The sequence below is a fragment of the Myotis nattereri genome, assembly GCF_964212035.1.
Source record: "Myotis nattereri genome assembly, chromosome: 6".
NCBI classification, from domain to species: Eukaryota; Metazoa; Chordata; class Mammalia; order Chiroptera; family Vespertilionidae; genus Myotis; species Myotis nattereri.
In genome coordinates, this window is record NC_138081.1 from 34,571,093 (window position 1) to 34,591,645 (window position 20,553).

Below are 20,553 nucleotides of genomic sequence, written 5' to 3' on the forward strand. Positions count from 1 at the left end.
CCCCTTTGTCTCTGAGATCAATAAACATGTTTTTTAAAGCCACAATCAAACAAGCCGGACGCTCGCTTGAAGAGTTTCAATCTACCTTTTCTACATCAATACATTCAAAATAGTAAATATCATACCTTTATCCTAAATGTTTTTGGGTGGCATTGTGAATGACCCTCTTTAATGCACCATTTTACCTTCTACAAGTTGTTGAATTTCTAATTTCATAACTTCACGTGGATTTTAAGTAATGGATGAGTCATGTTTTAGTATGCACAATTCGATAGTGTGTTTTGGCATTTGTCTCAGGGGACGTCCTCTGTACCAGCAGCTGCCACTGTGTCTACAGTAACATCTGGGGATCTGGATCTATTCACGGAACAAACGACCAAGTCAGAAGAGGTGACAAAGAAACAACTCTCCAAAGACTCCATCTTGTCCTTGTATGGCGCAGGGACCGTGCAGCCGCAGAGCGCTCCTGGTAATTCATTTTGAAGTTTGCTTTCAGGGACTGCAGTGGCATTACTGGAAGTGAGCCTTTGTGGTTATATCAATTATGTTTCTTCCCCATTTTTCTATGTAATGAGTGTTTTTGTTGTTGCAATTTACACAACTACAAAACTGAAATGAATAAAGCATTAGAATTAAAAAGCAGGTACAGGAGTCACAGAACTTTATTCATTTAGATTAACAAGCTGTTCACATATCACTTAATGTTTCACAAGCTTTTAGGACATAGATTATCTTTGAATAATAATTTAAATTTGATTTGCATGAAGTTTTTAACTGTACAGCATGGTATTTTCTCTGCAAGTAAACAATAAGCAGTCTGAATTATTACATGAATTCCAAAAAAGGTTTGAGATTTAAAAAATAATTATAATAAATACTAGCAAGGTAAGATTTGTTGTTTACACAGTTTTAATCTGTCAGACTACCTCTTTTAAAATAATGAGATCCCACCTGCTTCCCTTAAAGCCAGGCACAGTGAACTTGCACCTGTGTATTTGGTAGTGGGAGACCAGAGGGTTAGGTTAGCAGAAACAGCACATCATCTCATGCTATGCTGGTTGGTCTTCACAATGGATATTTTTCTATGCATGTATTTATTCTAATTAAAATTGCTCAGGTTCATAACTGATTTGTCTGCTTCTGGAAATAACCAGCTCTGAGAGTGTAGGCTATGAGTTGGTCTGAGCAGTAGGAGCAGCCAGACCAGATTAAAAATTTTGCTATGGGTAGTTCAGAAAAATGGTAATTGTTTTTCTGTGATTATAGAATTGAGTGCAGCTATATACAGTATCCCTGTTCTCTTCATTTTCTTTTCATGGTTCTTATGATGCAGGTGTATTTATGGGACCCACAAATATACCATTTACCTCACAAGCACCGACTGCATTTCAAGGTTTTCCATCAATGGGTGTACCTGTGCCTGCAGCTCCTGGCCTTATGGGCAATGTGATGGGACAGAGTGCAAGCATGATGGTGGGCATGCCCATCCCCAATGGGTTTATGGGAAATGCACAAACTGGTGTGATGCCACTGCCTCAGAATGTGATTGCCCCCCAAGGAGGAATGGTTGGACAGATGGGTGCACCCCCAAGTAAGTTTGGACTGCCTCAAGCTCAACAGCCCCCATGGAACCTTTCCCAGGTAAGGGTCATTTATTCTCCACTTTATCCAGAATTGAAGAAATCAGACTTTCTAAATTGTTTTATTTGTATTTAAATCTAATCTGGTAGAAAGAGGAGAGATAATGAAGTTGTATCAGATACACAAATGATCTGTCTTTGTCCCTACTTAATATTCTATAAAGAAATGTGAAGTATTTTTCATTTCCAATATAACTGTAATCTAGTTATAAGAGCTAGAAATTATCTTGGCATCCTAAGAAACTCCCTATCACCTTTGAAATTAGTAATTTGCTTTAACCCAGCTCCCTGATTGGGCGTTTGATAGTCTACTTTGGACCAACCTGTCTTTACTAATTTGGGAAGGGGTGTAGCTTTCATAAATTAGGGAAAAAATCTAGGCTACTGTTCATGATTTATAAAAAATCTTTTTGTTCAAAAACCTCTATAACATTGTATTTCCTTTTTACTTACCCTGTAATTAGATTTATATTTAGAAAGAGTACCCACTAGTTCAAGAATTCCCATAAGATATGGACAAGTCCATATTTGTTTCAGACATCCCTTCATATTATAAAATCCTGTTTCTACCTAAGTTATTTTAGTGCCAAGAAAGGACACATTACCAATACACTACCTTCTCCAAATGAGTTTCTCTATATTAGGTGCTCTGTCCTAACTTTTCTTCCCTTTACACTCCTCTTTGATAAGATCCCACCTGCTTCTAGCATTTTAGCTCATGTTCTGGTCAGGTGTTTCACCTTGAGAGCAAAGAATAGTCAATAGTGATTTCTAACCAACATTAGCAAAATCACTATATATCCTATGAATGCTCCAAGTTATTTTTACTATTTAAAAGAATATATTACACTGGTCTCTAACCTCTGGGGATCTAAAAAATGGTAAGTACCAAATGGCAGTAACAGCTTGTGCGTGCCAGAATGCTGAAGTAAGCTCAGGTTAAGGTGCTGGATGAACCAGGAAGGAGTTGACCCTTACTTCCAGGCTTGCTGAAGGCTGTTCTCCAGCACTCCCTGCATGAGAGCCACTGGCCAACAACAAAGTGGTTAAAACACCCTTGAGTAAGTATCAGAAATGATCCTCCGCTATAGACACTTATGTCTCATTAGAGTGATGTAATTCACATTAGTGTCTTTGAAAACCGCAAACAATACAATCCAACCCTGAGCATAGGTTTTAACTCCACTTTGTACTTAATCCTCGTCTTTCCTTAACCTGTCATCTTGGAGGTAAGAACCACAAGGAAAGGGTTAAGATGCTTATATACATACATGACTCCAGTGGAAGAAAACACATTAAATCTTATACCTTATCAAATAATGAAAATTTTAGATGTTTTACCTTTTCTTTAATATTTACAAAGTATATAGAACCATTTAAGATGTTAATAAAAGCTACAATACTCAATTTCTAATTTTGGAGTATTTTACCTTCTAAAATTTCCTTAGTTTTTAGCAATACTTGAGTTGAAAGAACAGTGGACTCATTATACCTAGATACAAATTGAAAGATTGCTTTGGCACTTTTTGTTTTTAGTTGTGGTTAATCTTTTGGGGCAAGAAATTGAGTAAACATAGTACAGTGCTAAAAATGGGAAGAAAGTTGTAGTTGCTTTCTGCAGAGAAATAAACATGTGATGGTTGGCTTTGACGGATTTTTACATGGACAAAAAAATACTTATTTTAATTGCTATTAAGCTTCAGTATCTCTTTGAGGCAGCTTCCAATAAAATCAGGTAACTATTTAAAAATGTCTAACTGTGGTTAAAGAAATTAGAATTAAAAGTGAAGTGAGCTTCTTAAACTGAGCCCTGTGTTATCTCACAGGTGAACCAGCAGATGGCTGGCATGAGTATGGGCAGTGCGAGCCCTGCGCTGGGTTTTGCCCAGCCCCCCAGCACGACAGCAGGATGGTCTGGAAGCTCATCGGGTCAGACTCTCAGCACACAACTGTGGAAGTGAGGACTGCACACGAGTTTCATCCAGAGCTACCACCTACATTCCTTGCTGAAATGCATCTAGTTCCCCTGTTTATTCATGTACATATATATTTTTTCTTTTTCCCCATTTGTTCACATTAAGAATTATCTGATTGACTGTGTTGGTTTGTACTGATTAAATTTGATGTGATGAAAAGCAGGTTGAGAAACTATTTCATGTCCAGGGCAGCTTTGCTCATAGTTCTCATAACTTCATAAACCACATTATTTGAGAAGCTGCAAAGTCAACTTGTATAATCAGTTTTACTCAGTAAAATTATAGCTCTAATGTTTGCATATAAGGAAAATAGTTATCATGTTAGTAATACCTCTAACAGTATAAACCCCACCCCCAAATTAGCCAGTAATCTTGTAGGAAGGTACTGTATGATCAAATGGTTAATCATAAATAGAATGTAAATGTATCACTGAGCACTGTTTTCTAGTGTATCAAAATTTTTATTTCATCATTTCCTTCACTGTGCTATTGTTATGATGTGCTTAACAGGGAACGTGGTTAGTGAAAGGAAGATAAACCTGGATGTTACTATAAAACTTAGTTTAACAAATATTTAAAGAATTTGAATTTTATCTGCCTCTTGTAATTTGGATCTCCTCTTATGTACATAGTGCTAATATGACGACCTTTCTCTGCACTATATGCAAACAGGGTAACTAAACAAAGCCACTTTCAGTCCTTGAAGGTATATCCAGGTTTATGACAGTAATTGTGTTTACATTTTATGGTGCCTAGTATTGACAAAATGTTCTATCCCTATATTAAATAGATGGATCCATAGACTTTTTTTGTGGGTTTCATTTCCTACAGTATATACTGCCACCAACCTTACATAAATTAATGTTGCTAAGTCAGGAATTGGGGACAAAATACTTGTCATCTGTTTCTAAAGCCTGTTCAGTTCTACCAGTTATAAGGCCAAATGGGGAAAAAAAAGAAAAGTATATAAGATACTAAAAATGGTACCTGCAGTGTCATTAGCTGTACTGTACAAAGATCTTCCAGTTTAGTTGTAGAGAAAACATGCAGAACAAATGAAGACAGAAACACATTTTATACCAACTGATTAGCTTATGTTAACTGACAAGCTCTGTTTAAACAGATGTCCATCAGATGTCAATAAAGGCTGTTGTACTGAAGTAAAATGAACAATACCTGAATGCTCTGTAGCCTAACCTCCAAGCGTCCTCTTCCACACCCACTGCTGCTCCCAGTTACACCTCGATCTTCACTGTGTCCAGGTGGTACTTGGGCTCGTTGGCTAGATTGACCTTCTCTGTGCGAGTGTGCCACACAAGGACCTAGGGAGGGAGGGAAATCTCTGGGGTAGCCAGCCTCAATGCCAGCATGCAGCCACATCAAGCAGCACATGAGACATGAATACCTTGGTGCAGTTATTTGCTTTCGGTTCCAGTTCTTCAACAGTTGTTATCTGTTTTAGAAAGTCAGATTCTTGCATCCCTGGCTGGGATCCACGGCGCTTAAATACAGCTTTTGGATTGGACAAGATGACTTGAAGGCTTACAGCAAATCCTTTGTGAGAAGTTTTTAAAAAACACAAAAAGAGAGAGACTTTAAAATATTGGTATACTTATCTTTTTCTATATAAAACTTTGGTCACATGAAGAGCAATTCTATATGCTACTATGTGCCAGGTCCTACTTCACAAAGTTGAAAAGGAGCATTACCTGTATTACAGTCTCAAGAAGAAAAGCAGTCATTACAACATAACGAGCTCGATGCCTTCACAGAGGTGTACACCGGCGGGGTGCGGGTGGGGATCTGTAAAAAGTCTAGTCTTGATAATAAAGGGTAGATTCTTCAAGCTGCTATTTCACAGAAGTCATCACACCCAACATTTGACACTGGGGACAACTAAGACCTAAATGTAGTGGAAAAGCATTTACATTCGGCCTAATTGAGCTTGAGGTAATTGTGCGAGAGCCCGCCCAGTTCTGCCTCCTTTAACATCTCTGTGTGCACTTATCAAAACCAGCGCTGGTTTTCTTTGAGTTTAGAAGACAGGGATAAAAGGAAAGTTAGTTTGCTAGAACATGAATAATAATCGGTTGGTTGATTTCTGATTTGGTTCAATCTGAAAAATGTGGGTGGGTTGGAAATCAGTGTAGGATATATTAAGCCATTTAATAAATTTTGTTTTTTATATTTCATTTAAAAAATACGTAGTTTTATTGATTTCAGAGAGGAAGGAGAGGGAAAGAGAAACATCAATAAGAGAATAATTGATCGGCTGCCTCCTGCATGCCCACACTGGGGATTGAGCCCGCAACCCGGGCATGTGCCCTGATCTGGGATGAAACTGACCTGGTTCATAGGTTGACACTCAACCACTGAGCCATGCAGGCTGGGTGATATATTTCTTTTTTTTTTTTTAAGGAAATTATTGTCAATTTCCTTTAATGGTTTGGTCATAGGAAAGATAATTACTATTTAATCTGTAGTTTAACAGTGTCCCTTGCTTTCCCATTAAACACTCTATAAGCTATCTGAGCAAACAAATGTTAAGACCTTTGTAACTGAAAGCCTGAAGCCCAGCCCGCTGCTGTTAATGTCTAAGCCGACACTAAAGTTAAGCTATGAGGACCTCCCCGTGTTAAAGCTATGAGGACCAACCCCTAGGAACATTGCTTAGCAACTTTTGCCCTTCTCTACATTAATGGAATTGATTTATGCTTATTTTTGCACAAGTATAGTTTGCAAAGTAAGGACCACATGGGGGAACTGTGAGGAAAACCACAACCAGCATTCTCATAACCTCTCCAGGTGCAAGGCGGGCCAGTCCCATGTTCTAGACGCTGCTGTCTTTATGGGAAAACTTCCCACTGAGCTACATACAAACACCTTGGGACAGCGTGTGCCGAGCGAGACGGGACAAAGGATCATAAAGCATGAGCCTGAGGACTGGTCCGGGCACATTTCACCAACCCTGGGAGAGGCAGCACGTTCTAGCAGAAAGACCACAGAATCTGAAATTTGGAGCCTTTTGGTTTTGCCTGGGTCCCTGCGCCTGGGACACTGGTCAAGTCCCTTCACCTTTCTTGATTCTGAAACTTGCCCCGTTTCTCATCTGCAAGCGAGGTGCGGTACCTTCTCAACTCGGTGTCTGACGTAAAATTTGTGAATGGAAAAACACTAACTGCAAAGCTCCCTCCAAAAGACACTACACTATATAAATAATACCACTGTAAATATTGTGAGGGGCAGCTGACAGGGAAAGGGCTTGTGAAAGTCTAGGTAGCCTGCCAGGCCACCTCGTTTCCCGCCACTTTGCTAACAAGTCTGAAGCCGCCTCAACCAAAAGCCAAGGTTCAAATTCACGCACAAAGCGTGACTTTTCTAGTAGGTCAGCTCCAATTTTAGTATTAAAAGGTTCCTGGCTTTTTCTGTGAGCTAGTAAATACGCTTCAGCTTTGTTTCCTTCTCCCTCCCACTGAAGTGGCTGGTCTGTTTCTCACGTGGTTTTCATGGTGTTGGTTGTATTTCCTCATTCTCATAAAAATACAGGGTCCAAACTTGATTTCCTTCATTCCCCACTGAGACTTCAGCACACTCATTCAGATTATTTTCTTGCTCTCCTTGGCGCAGGGATATCCGTTAGCTTTTAAAGCAGAGTCCCATGGCAAGTCTGCAGCTTGAAGCGGAGCAGCCAGCCAGCAGTGGGGCCAATCGCTGTTGCTCCAAGGCCCTTTCCTGGATTCCCCGGACAAGGGGATGGGCCTGCAAGGCTGGCACCCTGCAGAGGGCTGAGCGGGCAGCTGACCATAGGAGCCACGTGGTGGTCTATTTTCTACCACGCTGAGGGGTGGGGCAGTTCAGATGCTCTTCACTCCCACCCCCACTTTCTCTGCCAGGCTCCAGCTCAGTGAGCCCTTCAAAGGAGGCAGGTCACAGGGAGCACAGCACACAGGGACAATGTTAACTAGGCCAGGCCCTGGTTGTCTTTTGGGGAATCATGTGACCTGCTGTGAAGCCTGGGAGAGAGCTCTCCCTCTGGAAGCAGGACTTTTAGCTCCTAAACCACTGCTTTCAACCCAAGACGGGTATCTTGACTTGTCTTCATTTCAAACTGTATATGTCTCAAATATTACATTTCCCCTTCACTATTTTTAGTGAAATTAATTTAGCTTTAAAGATGTTTGCAGAGGTTACTGAGATACTATGAGCCTTACAAAAATCATGGGAGTAGGATCCTCTGTCCTGGTCCCATGTATAAAAAATAAAATACAAATGGAACCTGGTTATGCTGTGAATGCAGCATTTCCTGACTTGCAGTGGCATGGGGGACGGGTAAGGATATATCTCCTCTCGGTCAGAGGGTCAGGGCCTGCTTTAGTAGGTGCTTACTGATTAATAAATGGAAACATTTGGAAGACATTCAAAGTCCAACAAGTAATTTCCACTTGGGGACAAGATGGAGCAACAAGGGCTGAGTTTTCCCTACTGTCTTACCTAAATCTAGAGAAAATGTTTGAAAAAACGATTTCTAGACATTGGAAAAGAGGCGTGCAGGACCAAGATCTCTGAAAAAGAAAAAAAAAAAGAAAAACAAGTCCTACATTTGCCTCAGCTTCTTGTCTGAAGGGAGCAGCCCACAGGCTCCACCGTGGGGAGGGAGCTCACAGCTCTGCAGGCCCTAAAGCTGAGGAGACAGCAGAGAATCCCAGGAGGCCGAGCCGGGAGAATCCACAGTACAGAGCACGGGAGAGAGCCGCTGGCCTGCAGAGGGCTCCCCTCACGTCCAACTGAAGATCAGAAAATGCTCTTGTAACTCCCTGCGGCCCAGGAAAGAGCCTGGAGAGAAGCACGTGGGCTGGTTCTTGCAGCTCACTCAGGGCTGGGTGGGTCACATTCCCAACAGCCAGAGTGGAATGGTAGTCGGGGCACCTGGCAGAGGAGCTGGAAGATTGTTGTGTTCACTGTGGGGTCACATTAGCCCTAACCTAAAGGTTGCGCTGGTCCTGCCTATCAAACCTTTAAGAGCAAGCCCGGAAAGGATCGCAATGCTTCTGAATAACTTAGTTGTATCCCAGAAAAATGTAAAATACACATAAAGGGGAGGCAGTTCAGACGCGCTTCACTCCTAATCTGGATGTGTGTGTAAATGTATGGTATGCATAATATATAACACAAATAAACATGTATCTTTACAGTACCTAGCAACAAAACATTCAAAATGCCTGATACAAAAATTCCCAGGTGTACAAAGAGGCAAGAAACTATAATCCTGTAATTAAAAGAAAAATCAGTCAACAGAAACAAACCCAGAAATGACACTGGTGGCAGAATTATAGAACAAGGGCATTAAAACATTATAAATATTCTTCATATATTCAGAAAGGTAGGGGAAAGACTGAACATGCCAAGTAGAGATATGGAAGGCATAGAAAGTCCTAAAGTGCTGGCCACAGTGGCTCAGTGATTGAGCGTGGACCTATGAAGCAGGAGGTCACTGTTTGATTCCCAGTCAGGGCACATGCCCAGGTTGTGGGTTCAACCCCCAGTAGGGGGTATGCAGGAGGCAGCCAATCAATGATTCTCTCTCATCATTGATGTTTCTATCTTTCTCCCTTTCCTTTCCTCTCTGAAATCAATAAAAATATATTTAAAAATATAAAATAGCCGAACCGGTTTGGCTCAGTGGATAGAGCATCAGCCTGCGGACTGAAGGGTCCCAGGTTCGATTCCGGTCAAGGGCATGTACCTTGGTTGCGGTCACATCCCCAGTAGGGGGCATGCAGGAGGCAGCTGATCGATCTCTCTCATTGATGTTTCTCTCTATCCCTCTCCCTTCTTCTCTGTAAAAAATCAATAAAATATATTTAAAAAAATATATATATATATAAAATAAAAAGACCCAAAGCAATCCCATTGTGATGAAAAATACTATGTCTTGAGATGAAAAACCTACTGGCTAGGATCAACACATGATAACACATTAGAAGACAATGACAGAAACTACTAAAAGGAAACACAAACACACGTATGTGAGTACAGAAACAGTAAAGGAATGAAAGGTGGGAGAAGGGGCTAGAAACGTATATTTGAAGAAATAACTGAAAATTTTACAATTTAAAAAAAATCCATACGGATATACTATAAGATAGACAACACTAACAACCAACTTGACATTTACAGAGCAAGCCGCCCAAGGGCAGCAGAATACACAATCTTTTCAAGTATACATGGTACTTGAGATAAGCTTATGGCAGGGCCATGAATCAAGTCTCAATAAATTAAAAAGAACACAAATTGTACAAACTATTTCTCTGACCACATGGAATTAAAAGAGAATCAATAATATAAAGACATCTGGAAAATCTAATATTTGGAAACTAAACAACATAATTCTAAAGATATGGCTCAAAGGAAGAATCAAAAGGGAATGAATACAGAAAAAGCCACCAAAATCTACAGGCGGCATCTACAGCAGTACTTACATGGACAATGAGTATTTTTTTAAAGTACTAAACACTTTTATTAGATAAAAAGAAAGGTCTTAACTCAATGTCTTAAGTTCCTACCTTTATACACTAGAAAGAGTAAATGAAACCCAAAGTGAATAGTAAAAAAAGATATGAATAAATTAAAGAGCCAAAATCAATGAAATACAAATGGAAAACAATAGAGATCAGTGAAATCTAAACCATGCCCTTAGGGGGAAAAGGTCAATAAAATTGATAATATCTACCCATACTTAGGGAAAAAAGAGAGAACACACAAATTACAAATACCAGAATGAGAGAGGAGTACACATTCTATAAAACATTCAAATGATAAAGTATTATGAGCAACTTTATGGCAGTAAATTTCAAAATATAAAAATGGACAACTTCCTTGAAAGACATAAGCTATCAAAGCTCTCATGAAGGAATAGTACCAATAGCCTTTAACCCATTAAATAAACTTATAGTTGAAAATCACATACAATCCTCCTCAAACTATCCCAAAAAATTCACAAGGAAGACTCCCAAGCTAATTTTAGGAGGCTAGCATTATCCTAATTCCAAACCCTACACTACACAAAAAGAAAATTATAGGCCAATTTCCCTGATGAACATAGATGCTAAAGTCCTCAACAAAATATTAGGAAATTGGACCCAGCAATATATTAAAAAGATCATACATCAGGAACAAGTGGGATTTATTCCAGGGATGCAAGGTTGGTACAATATTTGCAAATCAATAAATGTGATACATTATATAAACAAAATGAAGGGTAAAAACACATGATCATATCAATAGATGCAGGAAAAGCATTCGACAAAATCCAGCACCCATAAAGATGAAAACTCTCAACAAAGTGGGAATAGAGGAATCATACCTCAACATGATAAACATCATACATGAAAAACCTATAGCCAACGTAATACTCAATAGGCAAAAATTGTTTCCCTTAAGATCAGGAACAAGAGAGGGATGCCCACTTTCACCACTCTTATTCAACACAGTGTTGGAAGTCATAGCCACAACGACCAGAAAAGAAGAAATAAAAGGCATCCAAATTGGAAAGGAGGAAGTAAAACTGTCATTATTTTCAGATGATAAGGTATTGTATATAGAACACCCTAAAGAACCCACCTTAAAATATTAGATTTAATAAATAAATTTGGCAAGTAGTAGGATACAAAATCAACATCCAGAAATCAATGGCATTTTTATATCCCAATAATGAACTCTCAGAAAGAGAAACTAAAAAAGCAATCCCATTTACCACTGCAACAACAACAACAAAAATAAGGTACCTAGAAGAAAACATAGGCAGTAAAATCTCAGACATCTCTTGGAGCAATATTTTTGCCCATATGTCTCCGAGGGAAAGGGAAAATAAACAAATGGAACTACATCAGATCAAAAAGCTCCTGCACAGCTAAAGAAACCATCAGCAAAGCAAAAAGGTAACCCACAGGATGGGAGAACATATTTGTCAATGATTCATCAGATAAGAGGTTAATCTCCAAAATATATAAAGAAGTTATACAACTCAACACCAGAAAGATAAACAATCCTATTTTAAAAATGGGCAAAAGGCCTGACTAGAATTTCTCCAAAGAGGACATACAGATGCCCAAGAGACATATGAAAAATGCTCAAGGTCACTAATTATCAGAGATGTATCACCTCATATCTGCCAGAATGGCTAATGTTAATAAGTCAACAAACAATAAATGCTGGGGAGGATGTGGAGAAAAGGGAACCCTAGTACACTGCTGATAAGAATGCAGACTGGTGCCCTAGCTGGTTTGGCTTGGTGGATAGAGCATCAGCCTGCGGACTGAAGGGTACCAAGATTGATTCTGGTCAAGGGCACATGCCCAGGTTGCGGGCTCCATCTCCCGGAGGGGGCAGGAAGGAGGCAGCCGATCAATGATTCTCTCTCATCATTGATGTTTCCATCTCTCTCTCCCTCCCCTTTCCTCTCTGAAATCAATAAAAATATATACTAATAATATAAAAAAAAATGCAGACTGGTGCAGCCACTATGGAAAACAACAAGGAGTTTCCTCAAAAAAAAATGAAAAATGGAGCTATCATTTTCCCCAGCAATCCCACTTCTGGGAATATATCCTAAGAATCAAATTGACCTTTTAAGGATATGATTAAATGGCTTTGAATATATTTATAACTCTGAGTACATTTTTTGAAAAGACTATTCTTTCTCTATTGAATGGTTTTGGCACCTGTGGCAAAAATCAACTGACCATAAACATAAGTTTATTTCTGGACTTTCAATTTATTTCCATTGATTCACCTGTTTATGCCAGTACCACACTGTCTTTACTACTGTAGCTTTATAATAAGTTTTCGAATCAGGAAGTGTAAGTCTTTCAACCTTGTTATTTTTCAAGATTGTTTTGGCTATTTTGACTCCCTTGCTTTCCCATATAAATGGCCAACAGCTAAATTAAAAGGTACTCAACATCACTAATCATTAGGAAAATGCAAATAAAAAACCACAATGAGCTATCACCTCACACCTGTTAGAATGCCTATTATGAAAAAGACAAGAAACAATACGGGTTGGCTCAGTAACAATCCTTCTCAAACTATTCCAAATGACTCCAGAGGAGGGAAGACTCCCAAGCTCATTTTACAAGGCCAGCATCACTGATCAAATTCACAGATATTACCAAAAAAAAAAAAAATTATAAGCCAATCCCCGATGAACATAGAAGCAAAAATCCTCAACAAATACTAGCAAACCAAATTCAGTAACACGTTAAAGAGATCCTACAGGCGATTGCAGAGCCAAGGTGGGAGGCTCAGACCAGGAGGCAGGAAGAACTTGGGGCCAGGAGGGGGTGATGCTAAGGGCCCTCCACCTAGGACGCAGGCTGGCCCCGGGGGCACCAGGCTGCTCCTGCTGAGCACTGCAGTGGCCAAGGCCCTGCCATTGCCCACCCCCTGACCGCCGATTTATTCCAAGCAATACACTGAAGCCTCTTAACATTTCCAATCACAGCCTCAACACTGCCAATGTGATCCTGTGGGAAGATGGTCTGAAGCTTTTGTTAAGAGAAACAGAAATGCTTCTGCCTCTTTTCAGAAACTGGAGGATAAGAAAGAGTTATCAGCAGAATCAGAAGATGAAGAATTGCAGTTAGAAGAATTTCCCACGCTGAAAACACTTGATCCAACGCCTGACAGCACCAAGACCACTAGGCAGCACTTGGACTGGGCCATGTAAGATACAAAGCTCCAGGGACACAGATCAGCAGCTCATAAAGCAAAGGCTTTAAAACATCACCCAGACAAAGGGAACGCAGCTGGTGCACCAACGAGAGAAGGAGATAATGACCACTTCACTTGCATTGCTAAAGCTTATGAAATGTTATCCGATCCAGTGAAAAGACCAGCGTTTAACAGTGTAGATCCTACTTTTGATAACTTGGTTCCTTCTAAAAGTGAAGCAAAGGATAATTTCTTCCAAGTGTTTTCCTGTGTTTGAAAGAAATTCCAGATGGTCAAATAAAAAAAAATGTTTCCCTAAACTTGGTGATACGAATTCATCATTTGAAGATATAGATGTATTTTATTCTTTTTGGTATAATTTTTATTCTTGGAGAGAATTTTCTTATTCAGACGAAGAAGATAAAAAGCAGAGTGTCCTGATGAGAGGAGGACTTAAAAGCAGAACAGAGCAACAAGAGCACAAAGGAAGAAGAGGAAATGGACAGGATATGAACAGTAGTTGACAATGCATATAGTTATAATCCAAGAATAAAAAATTACAGAAGAAAAGGCCAAGAAAGAAGCACAAAAGAAAGCAAAAGCAGAAGCAAAATAGAAGGAGCAAGAAGCTAAAGAAAATCACAGACAAGCTGAATTAGAAGTTGCTTGTTTAGCTGAAGAGAAAGAAGAGGAAGAAATTAGACAACAAGCTCTACTGGCAAAGAAGGAAAAACACCCAGAAAAGACATTATAATGGAAAGGCAAAAACTCTGAAACTCACGCAAGACCTGAAATCACTTTTCTGATAATGAGGCATAGTGGGTTAACTGTGATTGCCTTGAACTAGCAAGTTTACAGTGCTTGCATGAAACACATCATCAACAAAGAAGTAGGGGGGGGAAAGAGAATAAATGAGCAAATTAGAAAAGAGAAAGAGGAAGCTGAGGCTCATGCATGACAAGCATCTAAAGCAGCAGTTCTCAACCTTCTGGCCCTTTAAATACAGTTCCTCATGTGGTGACCCAACCATAAAATTATTGTCGTTGCTACTTCATAACTGTAATGTTGCTACTGTTATGAATCGTAATGTAAATATCTGATATGCAGGATGGTCTTAGGCGACCCCTGTGAAAGGGTCGTTTGACCGCCAAAGGGGTCGCAACCCACAGGTTGAGAACCGCTGATCTAAAGAATGCAGAGAAATCAACTGGCGGTGGTGGAAATGGCAGTGAGAATTGGTCAGAGAAGATCTGGAATTACGGAGTGAAGCTGTGAGCCTCTTCCCTGCTGGAACAAATTCAAGATGGGAAGTTACAGCTGTAGCATACGTTCTTCTGGAGTCAAGAGAACCACCAAAGATGTTACTGCAACGCAGAGTTTTCAAAAACTTGACCCTCATCAAAAAGATGACATAAACAAAAAGGCTTTCGGTAAATTTTAGAGAGCATGGAGTGGTGCCCCAGGCAGACAATGATACACCTTCAGAACAATTTGAAGGTCCATGCACAGACTTCACACCCTGGACAACAGAACAGAAGCTTTTGTAACAAGCTTTGTAAACATACCCACTAAGTACACCTGAAAGATGGGGGGAAGTAGCAGGACGAAGAAGTGCCGCATGAAACAATGCAAGGGGTTTGTTGAGATGGTAAAAGAAAAGAAAGCTGCTCAACAGCAAGTACTGAATGCAATTAGAGCAAAGAAATGACTTATCACATCTTTGTTGCATGTGCATTTTTATCATAAAACTGAAAATACTGAAACAAAAAGATCAAAATCCAGTGGGATTTATTCCTGGGATGCAAGGTTGTTTCAACATCCGCAAATCAATTAACCAAAGAGGTAAAAGACCTGTAGTCAGAAAACTGTACAACATTAAAGAAGTTAAAGAAGATACAAAAAAATGGAAACATATACTGTGCTCATGGCAGAATTAGCATCATTAAAATGTCCATATTACCCAAAGCAATTTATAGATTCAATGCAATCTTTATCAAAATACAAATGGCATTTCCAGAGCACTAGAACAAATAATCCTAAAATTTGTATGGAACTACTAAAGTCCTGGAATAGCCACAGCAACCTTGAGAAAGAAGAACCAAGTTGGAAGTACCATACTACCTAATATCAAACTATACTACTGTTATGGGTTAGCTCAGCGAGATAGACCATCGACTCAATTTAAATTTTAAGAGCCTTTATTAAGCTGGTCAGCTGACTGCCAGCCGTGTCCTTCCCGTAAGAGCCCCACAGCTTGCAGTGCCGACCGAGAGTACAGCAAGACCTTTTATCTGCAACACTACAAAGTATTTTTTTTAAAAAAGAAAAAACAAACTGCAAAGCAGTTCATTAGCCGTTCCTGGTACTGGCAGGGTAAAAAGTTTACATAAAATTTATGAGCAGGGTCACACCTGGCTGGGTTCAATCATAACACATTGCTTTTCTAGCGAGATAATTAGCAATTTTTCTCTCCCATGGTCCCTGCCTCTCAGCCTACTTAGTAATTCTTCTTTGTCAGGCCCCTGCCCCTAGCACACTACAAAGCTATAGTAATCAAAACAGCATGGTAATAGCATAAAAACAGATGAATAAATTAGTGGAACAGAATAAAGAGCCCAGAAATAAACCCACGCCTTTTTGGTCAATTAATCTATGGCAAAGGAGGCAAGACTATACAATAGAGTTAAGACATTCTTCAACAAGTGGATTGGGTAAATTGGACAGATACATGCAAAAATAATGAAACTAGACCACCTTCTTAGACCACATACAAGAATAAACTCAAGATGGATTAAAGACTTAAATGTAAGACCCAGAACCATAAAACTCCTAAAAGAAAACATAGGCAGTAAACTCTTTGACATGGCTCTTAGCAATATTTTTTTTCTGATATATCTCCCATGACAAGGAAAACAAATGAAAAAATAAACACATAAGACTCATCAAACTAAAAAGTTTTTGCAAGAAAACCATCAACCAAAAAAAAAAGACAACCTACCAAATGGAAGAAAGTATTCATCAATGATACATCCAATAAGAAGTTAATATCCAAAATATATAAAGAACTCATACAACTTAACACCAAACAAACAAACAAACAATCTGATTTAAAAATGGACAGAGGACCTAAGTACATATTTCTCCAAAGAGGACATACAGATGGCCAACAGTCAGATGAAAAGATGCCCAACGTCACTAATCATGACAGAAATACAAATTAAAACCACAATGACATATCACCTTACACCTGTCAGAATGGCAATCATTAATATATCAATAAACAAGAAGTGTTGACTAGGGCAGCGGTAGCCAACCTTTCAGACCTCATGGACCACTAGTGGTCTGCGGGCCACCAGTTGGCTCCCGCTGTTCCAAAGGTTTCCTTAAACTAGCAGTTGCCAACCTTTCGGACCTCACGGACCACTAGTGGTCCGCGGGCGACCAGTTGGCGACCACTGGACTAGGGTATGCTTGTGCACTGTTGCTGGGATTGTAAACTGGTATAACCACTATGGAAAACAGTATGGAGGTTCCTAAAAAATTAAAAACAGAAATACCAAGTGATCCAGCAATTCCTCTTTGGATATTTATCCAAAGAAAATGGAAACACTAAATCAAAGAGATATATGGACCCCCATGTTCACTGCAGCACTGTTTACAATAGCCAACATAGTGAAGCAACCTAAGAGTCCACTGATGGGTGAATGGATAAAGACAATGTGATACACGCACACATGCACACACAATGTTATGTTACTCGGCCGTATAAAAGAAGGAAATATTGCCTTCTGCAACATCATGGATGGACCTTGAGGGTATTATGCTAAGTCAGAAAGAGAAATACCATATGATCACACTCATGTGGAATCTAAAAAACAAACAAAAAACTCAGATTGGTGGCTGATAGAAGCCAGGGGTAGAGGGTGGGCAAAATGGGTAAAGATGGTACAAAATTCCATTTACAAAATAAGTAAGTCCTGAAGATGTAATGTACAGTGTGGTGACCATAGTTAATAACACTGTATTGTATCTTTGAAGGTTGCTAAGAAAGTACATCTTAAAAGTTCTCATCACAAGAAGAAAAAAATCTTAACTGTGTGGTGATGATTGTTAAGTAGACTTATTGTGGTGATCATTTTGCAATTTATATAAATATAGAATCATTACTCCATACATCTGAACCCAAAATAATGTTATATATAAACTATATCTCAATAAAAAATGGGAAACTTCTACTTAAGTGCTTTTATTCATAATCTCGTACCTTCCAGCCTTGGCATCTGTGAACTATTCAACTGAAAAACAAATGTGAATAATAGTGTTTCAGGAATCATTTTCACTATATTAAAATCCGATATAGAGAGCAAAACCAAGGGCTATCTTAAAGGAAGGTGTCCTTTATTTATTGCCATCACCTCTAAATTGCCACTGTTCCATGCAAGTGTTAATACAGGTTTTCATGGTTCTAAGACTGAATGTGCTTTGTAACAGCCATGATAAAGGTTCCTTCCTATTCTATTGCTTCCCAAGTGCAGACAACACTGTAGCTTTCCACACTTACTTCCAATTATGCTTGAGCATGATTTTCTTCTAGTGCAGAAAGGGATGAGAAGCACAGCCTGGCTGTTAAGTAGGCTGTTCGTCTGCCCGGGATACTGGCGGACACTTTATGATTGCTTCAGGGAAAGCCATTCCAAAAAGAATGCTTGTCTAGTTTTAAAAACTCCTCAAGAGCTACTTAGCAGCCATTGTTCCCCGTGGAAAAAAACATTCTTCATTTCTAAGAAGCATTCTTTATTTAATCTAGGAACGATTCATTTAAGTCTTGACTCCGACAACAATAAACCATCTCAGAAAACTAAGCCTGCTAAGGAAACAATCAGGAGGCTGAACAAGGATGAAAATGTGATCCTAAGAATAAAAGAAGCTTAATTAACTGAATACTAAAAATATCCGTGAATGACTTCCTAGTAGGCTGGTAGCAGGGCACGAAGGCATGCCTAATGTTGAAGTCTAGAGGGGGGACTGGTTCTGTTGGCTAGCCAGCCAAAAGGGCTCTGCTGGGAAATGAACGCTGTATGTGGCGAGAACGGCAGAATCAACAGGCTTGGCGCTGCCGGCGTGAGAATCACTGTCGCGTGCTGTATGTCACCTTTGAGATGATCTGCTTTACATTATCCATGACCACTACTGAACGTGCTGCTAAGCCACTCTACCCCAACCCAGACAGCACGGGAGAACGGGTGGAGAAGATATCTGTGTAACTGCTCTTCAAACCCCAGTGTGTAAAAGTCAAATAGTTTTTAAAATAACAAGAGTTCGCAAGTACATGTAGAAATTGGAACTCTTGTGCATTGTTCCATGGGACCATAAAATGATGCAGCCATTTGGGAAGAAATATGGCGGTTTCTCAAATATACAATTCCCATGTGGTCCAGCAGTTCCACTTCTAGGTATACACCCAAAATAATGGGAAGCAGTGAGACTTCTGGTGACTGTGCACCATGTTCATAGCCGTATTCAGAATAGCCCAAAGGTGGAAACAGCTGAACGTGCATGAATGGGTGAATGGATAAACAGAATGTGGTCTGTATATACAATGAAAAATTATTCAGTTTTGAAATGGAACGGATTCTGACATATGCTACAACATGAACAAACCTTGAAAACATACTAAGTAAGATAAGCCAGACACAAAGGACAAATATTGTATCATTCCACTTATGTGAAATAATACCTAGCACAGTCCAGCTCATAGAGAGAAAGTAAAATGGTGGGCACCAGGGAAGGGGTTGGAGGGTTTGTGATGATGATCAACCTCTAGAGATGGATGGTGGTGATGGTTGCACAACGTGAATGTTCTTAATGCCACTATACACTTAAAAATGTTTAAAAAGATCCCAGCCGGTGTGGCTCAATGGTTGAACATCAAATTATGAACCAGGAGGTCACAGTTCAATTCCTGGTTAGGGAACATGCCCAGCTTGTGGGCTCCATCCCCAGTAGGGGGCGTGCGGGAGGCAGTAATGATTTTCTCTCATTGATCTTTCTCTCTTTCCCTCTCTGAAATCAATATATCTTTTAAATGGTTAAAAAGATAAATGTTTTTGTATATTTTATCACTATAAAAAGCATATTTGCGCTTCCAGTGCATGACTTATATTGTTGGTGGTGCTTTTCTGTTGTTATGACTTAAAAAACACATACACACTCAACAACTCCTTTCCTGTGCTCAAATTTTCTTCTTGCTTGACCAATGGACTTGCTTTCTATGGCAATAATTTTATTGAGCATTCTCAAATGTTTTATCGTGTGGGGATATCCCCCCCTCAAACCTCCGTAATGGCATGGGAGGGAGCCATGTCTACTAATGGACTACAATGAACCACAGGAAAGAGCATGAGCATAGCCTGTGGCCACCTACACTAGCTGTTCTTAACACTGGCTGCATTTCAGAATAACCTCAGGACTTAGAAAAATGTATACACATACCCCAATACCAGGCCCCACACCCAGAGATTATGGTTTAATTGATCAGCAATGGAGCCCAGGTCTGGGTACTTTTTCAGAGCTCCAGGAGTAATTCTGACATGTAGTCACGTTGAGACCTACGAATGAGACCCTCCTTAGACAGCTCTCTGGAGTACAGCTCAATATTCCCCCTTTTAAAGAACCTGACCATTAAAATAATGGCGATGTGATCTCAGAAGGAGTAAGAGGCTGTATCTTTTAATTCTGATAATCTTTAAACTAGGAAAGAAAAAGTTAAAATTCATGAAATCAGCAAAAATGTACTCAAGCTATTACTGCCAGGGGCTGCGCCTGACCTGGAGGTGCCAGGAGACCTGGGAGCCCTCACTCCCTCTCCCCAGAGCAGACGACGCAGGGGGCAGGCAGGACGGGGACTCGAGCGCCACCTCGGGCTCGAGCGCCACCTCACGGACAAGGGAGAAAGTGCAGGATTCTAGGGAGATGTATGGGTTGTCATGGAGAAAGTGATTCCCGCAGCACTAAAGCTTTTGGAGAGGTGGCTAGAAATTAGCCAGGCAAACACGGGTAGACAGTGACGCTCCCCACTCTGGGCTGAGGGTAGTGGGTGCCACTCGTCATTACCGCAGGCCCATCCGCCTGGGGCAATGCTGGGCCCAGCCTGGCACTTGCCTGGATTTGAAAGGAGGTGGACTATAATGCAGAGTGTTTGGGGCTGCTCCGGGGGCCCAGGAAGA

At 40.0% G+C, this 20,553-nt stretch overlaps 2 protein-coding genes and 1 pseudogene across 3 annotated transcripts in view; 2 read left to right on the forward strand and 1 right to left on the reverse strand.

The window, feature by feature from the left end:
• Positions 1 to 4,209, forward strand: part of SMAP1 (small ArfGAP 1) — a 128,956-nt gene extending 124,747 nt beyond the window's left edge. The window contains exons 9-11 of the mRNA XM_081094485.1: positions 298 to 469; positions 1,334 to 1,641; positions 3,467 to 4,209. Coding sequence (XP_080950611.1) covers positions 298 to 469; positions 1,334 to 1,641; positions 3,467 to 3,601 — 615 coding nt within the window. The 3' untranslated portion in view covers positions 3,602 to 4,209. The remainder of the gene's footprint in view (positions 1 to 297; positions 470 to 1,333; positions 1,642 to 3,466) is intronic.
• A 153-nt stretch (positions 4,210 to 4,362) lies between these two features.
• The window catches only part of B3GAT2 (beta-1,3-glucuronyltransferase 2), a 56,561-nt gene continuing 40,370 nt past the window's right edge, over positions 4,363 to 20,553 (reverse strand). Inside the window, exons 3-4 of the mRNA XM_081094486.1 lie at positions 5,022 to 5,170; positions 4,363 to 4,938 (exon numbers count right to left, since the gene is read on the reverse strand). Coding sequence (XP_080950612.1) covers positions 4,852 to 4,938; positions 5,022 to 5,170 — 236 coding nt within the window. The 3' untranslated portion in view covers positions 4,363 to 4,851. The remainder of the gene's footprint in view (positions 4,939 to 5,021; positions 5,171 to 20,553) is intronic.
• Positions 10,986 to 15,198, forward strand: LOC308521501 (dnaJ homolog subfamily C member 2-like; annotated as a pseudogene). The gene is made up of 2 exons: positions 10,986 to 11,021; positions 13,119 to 15,198. The product of its transcript is annotated as a dnaJ homolog subfamily C member 2-like (transcript).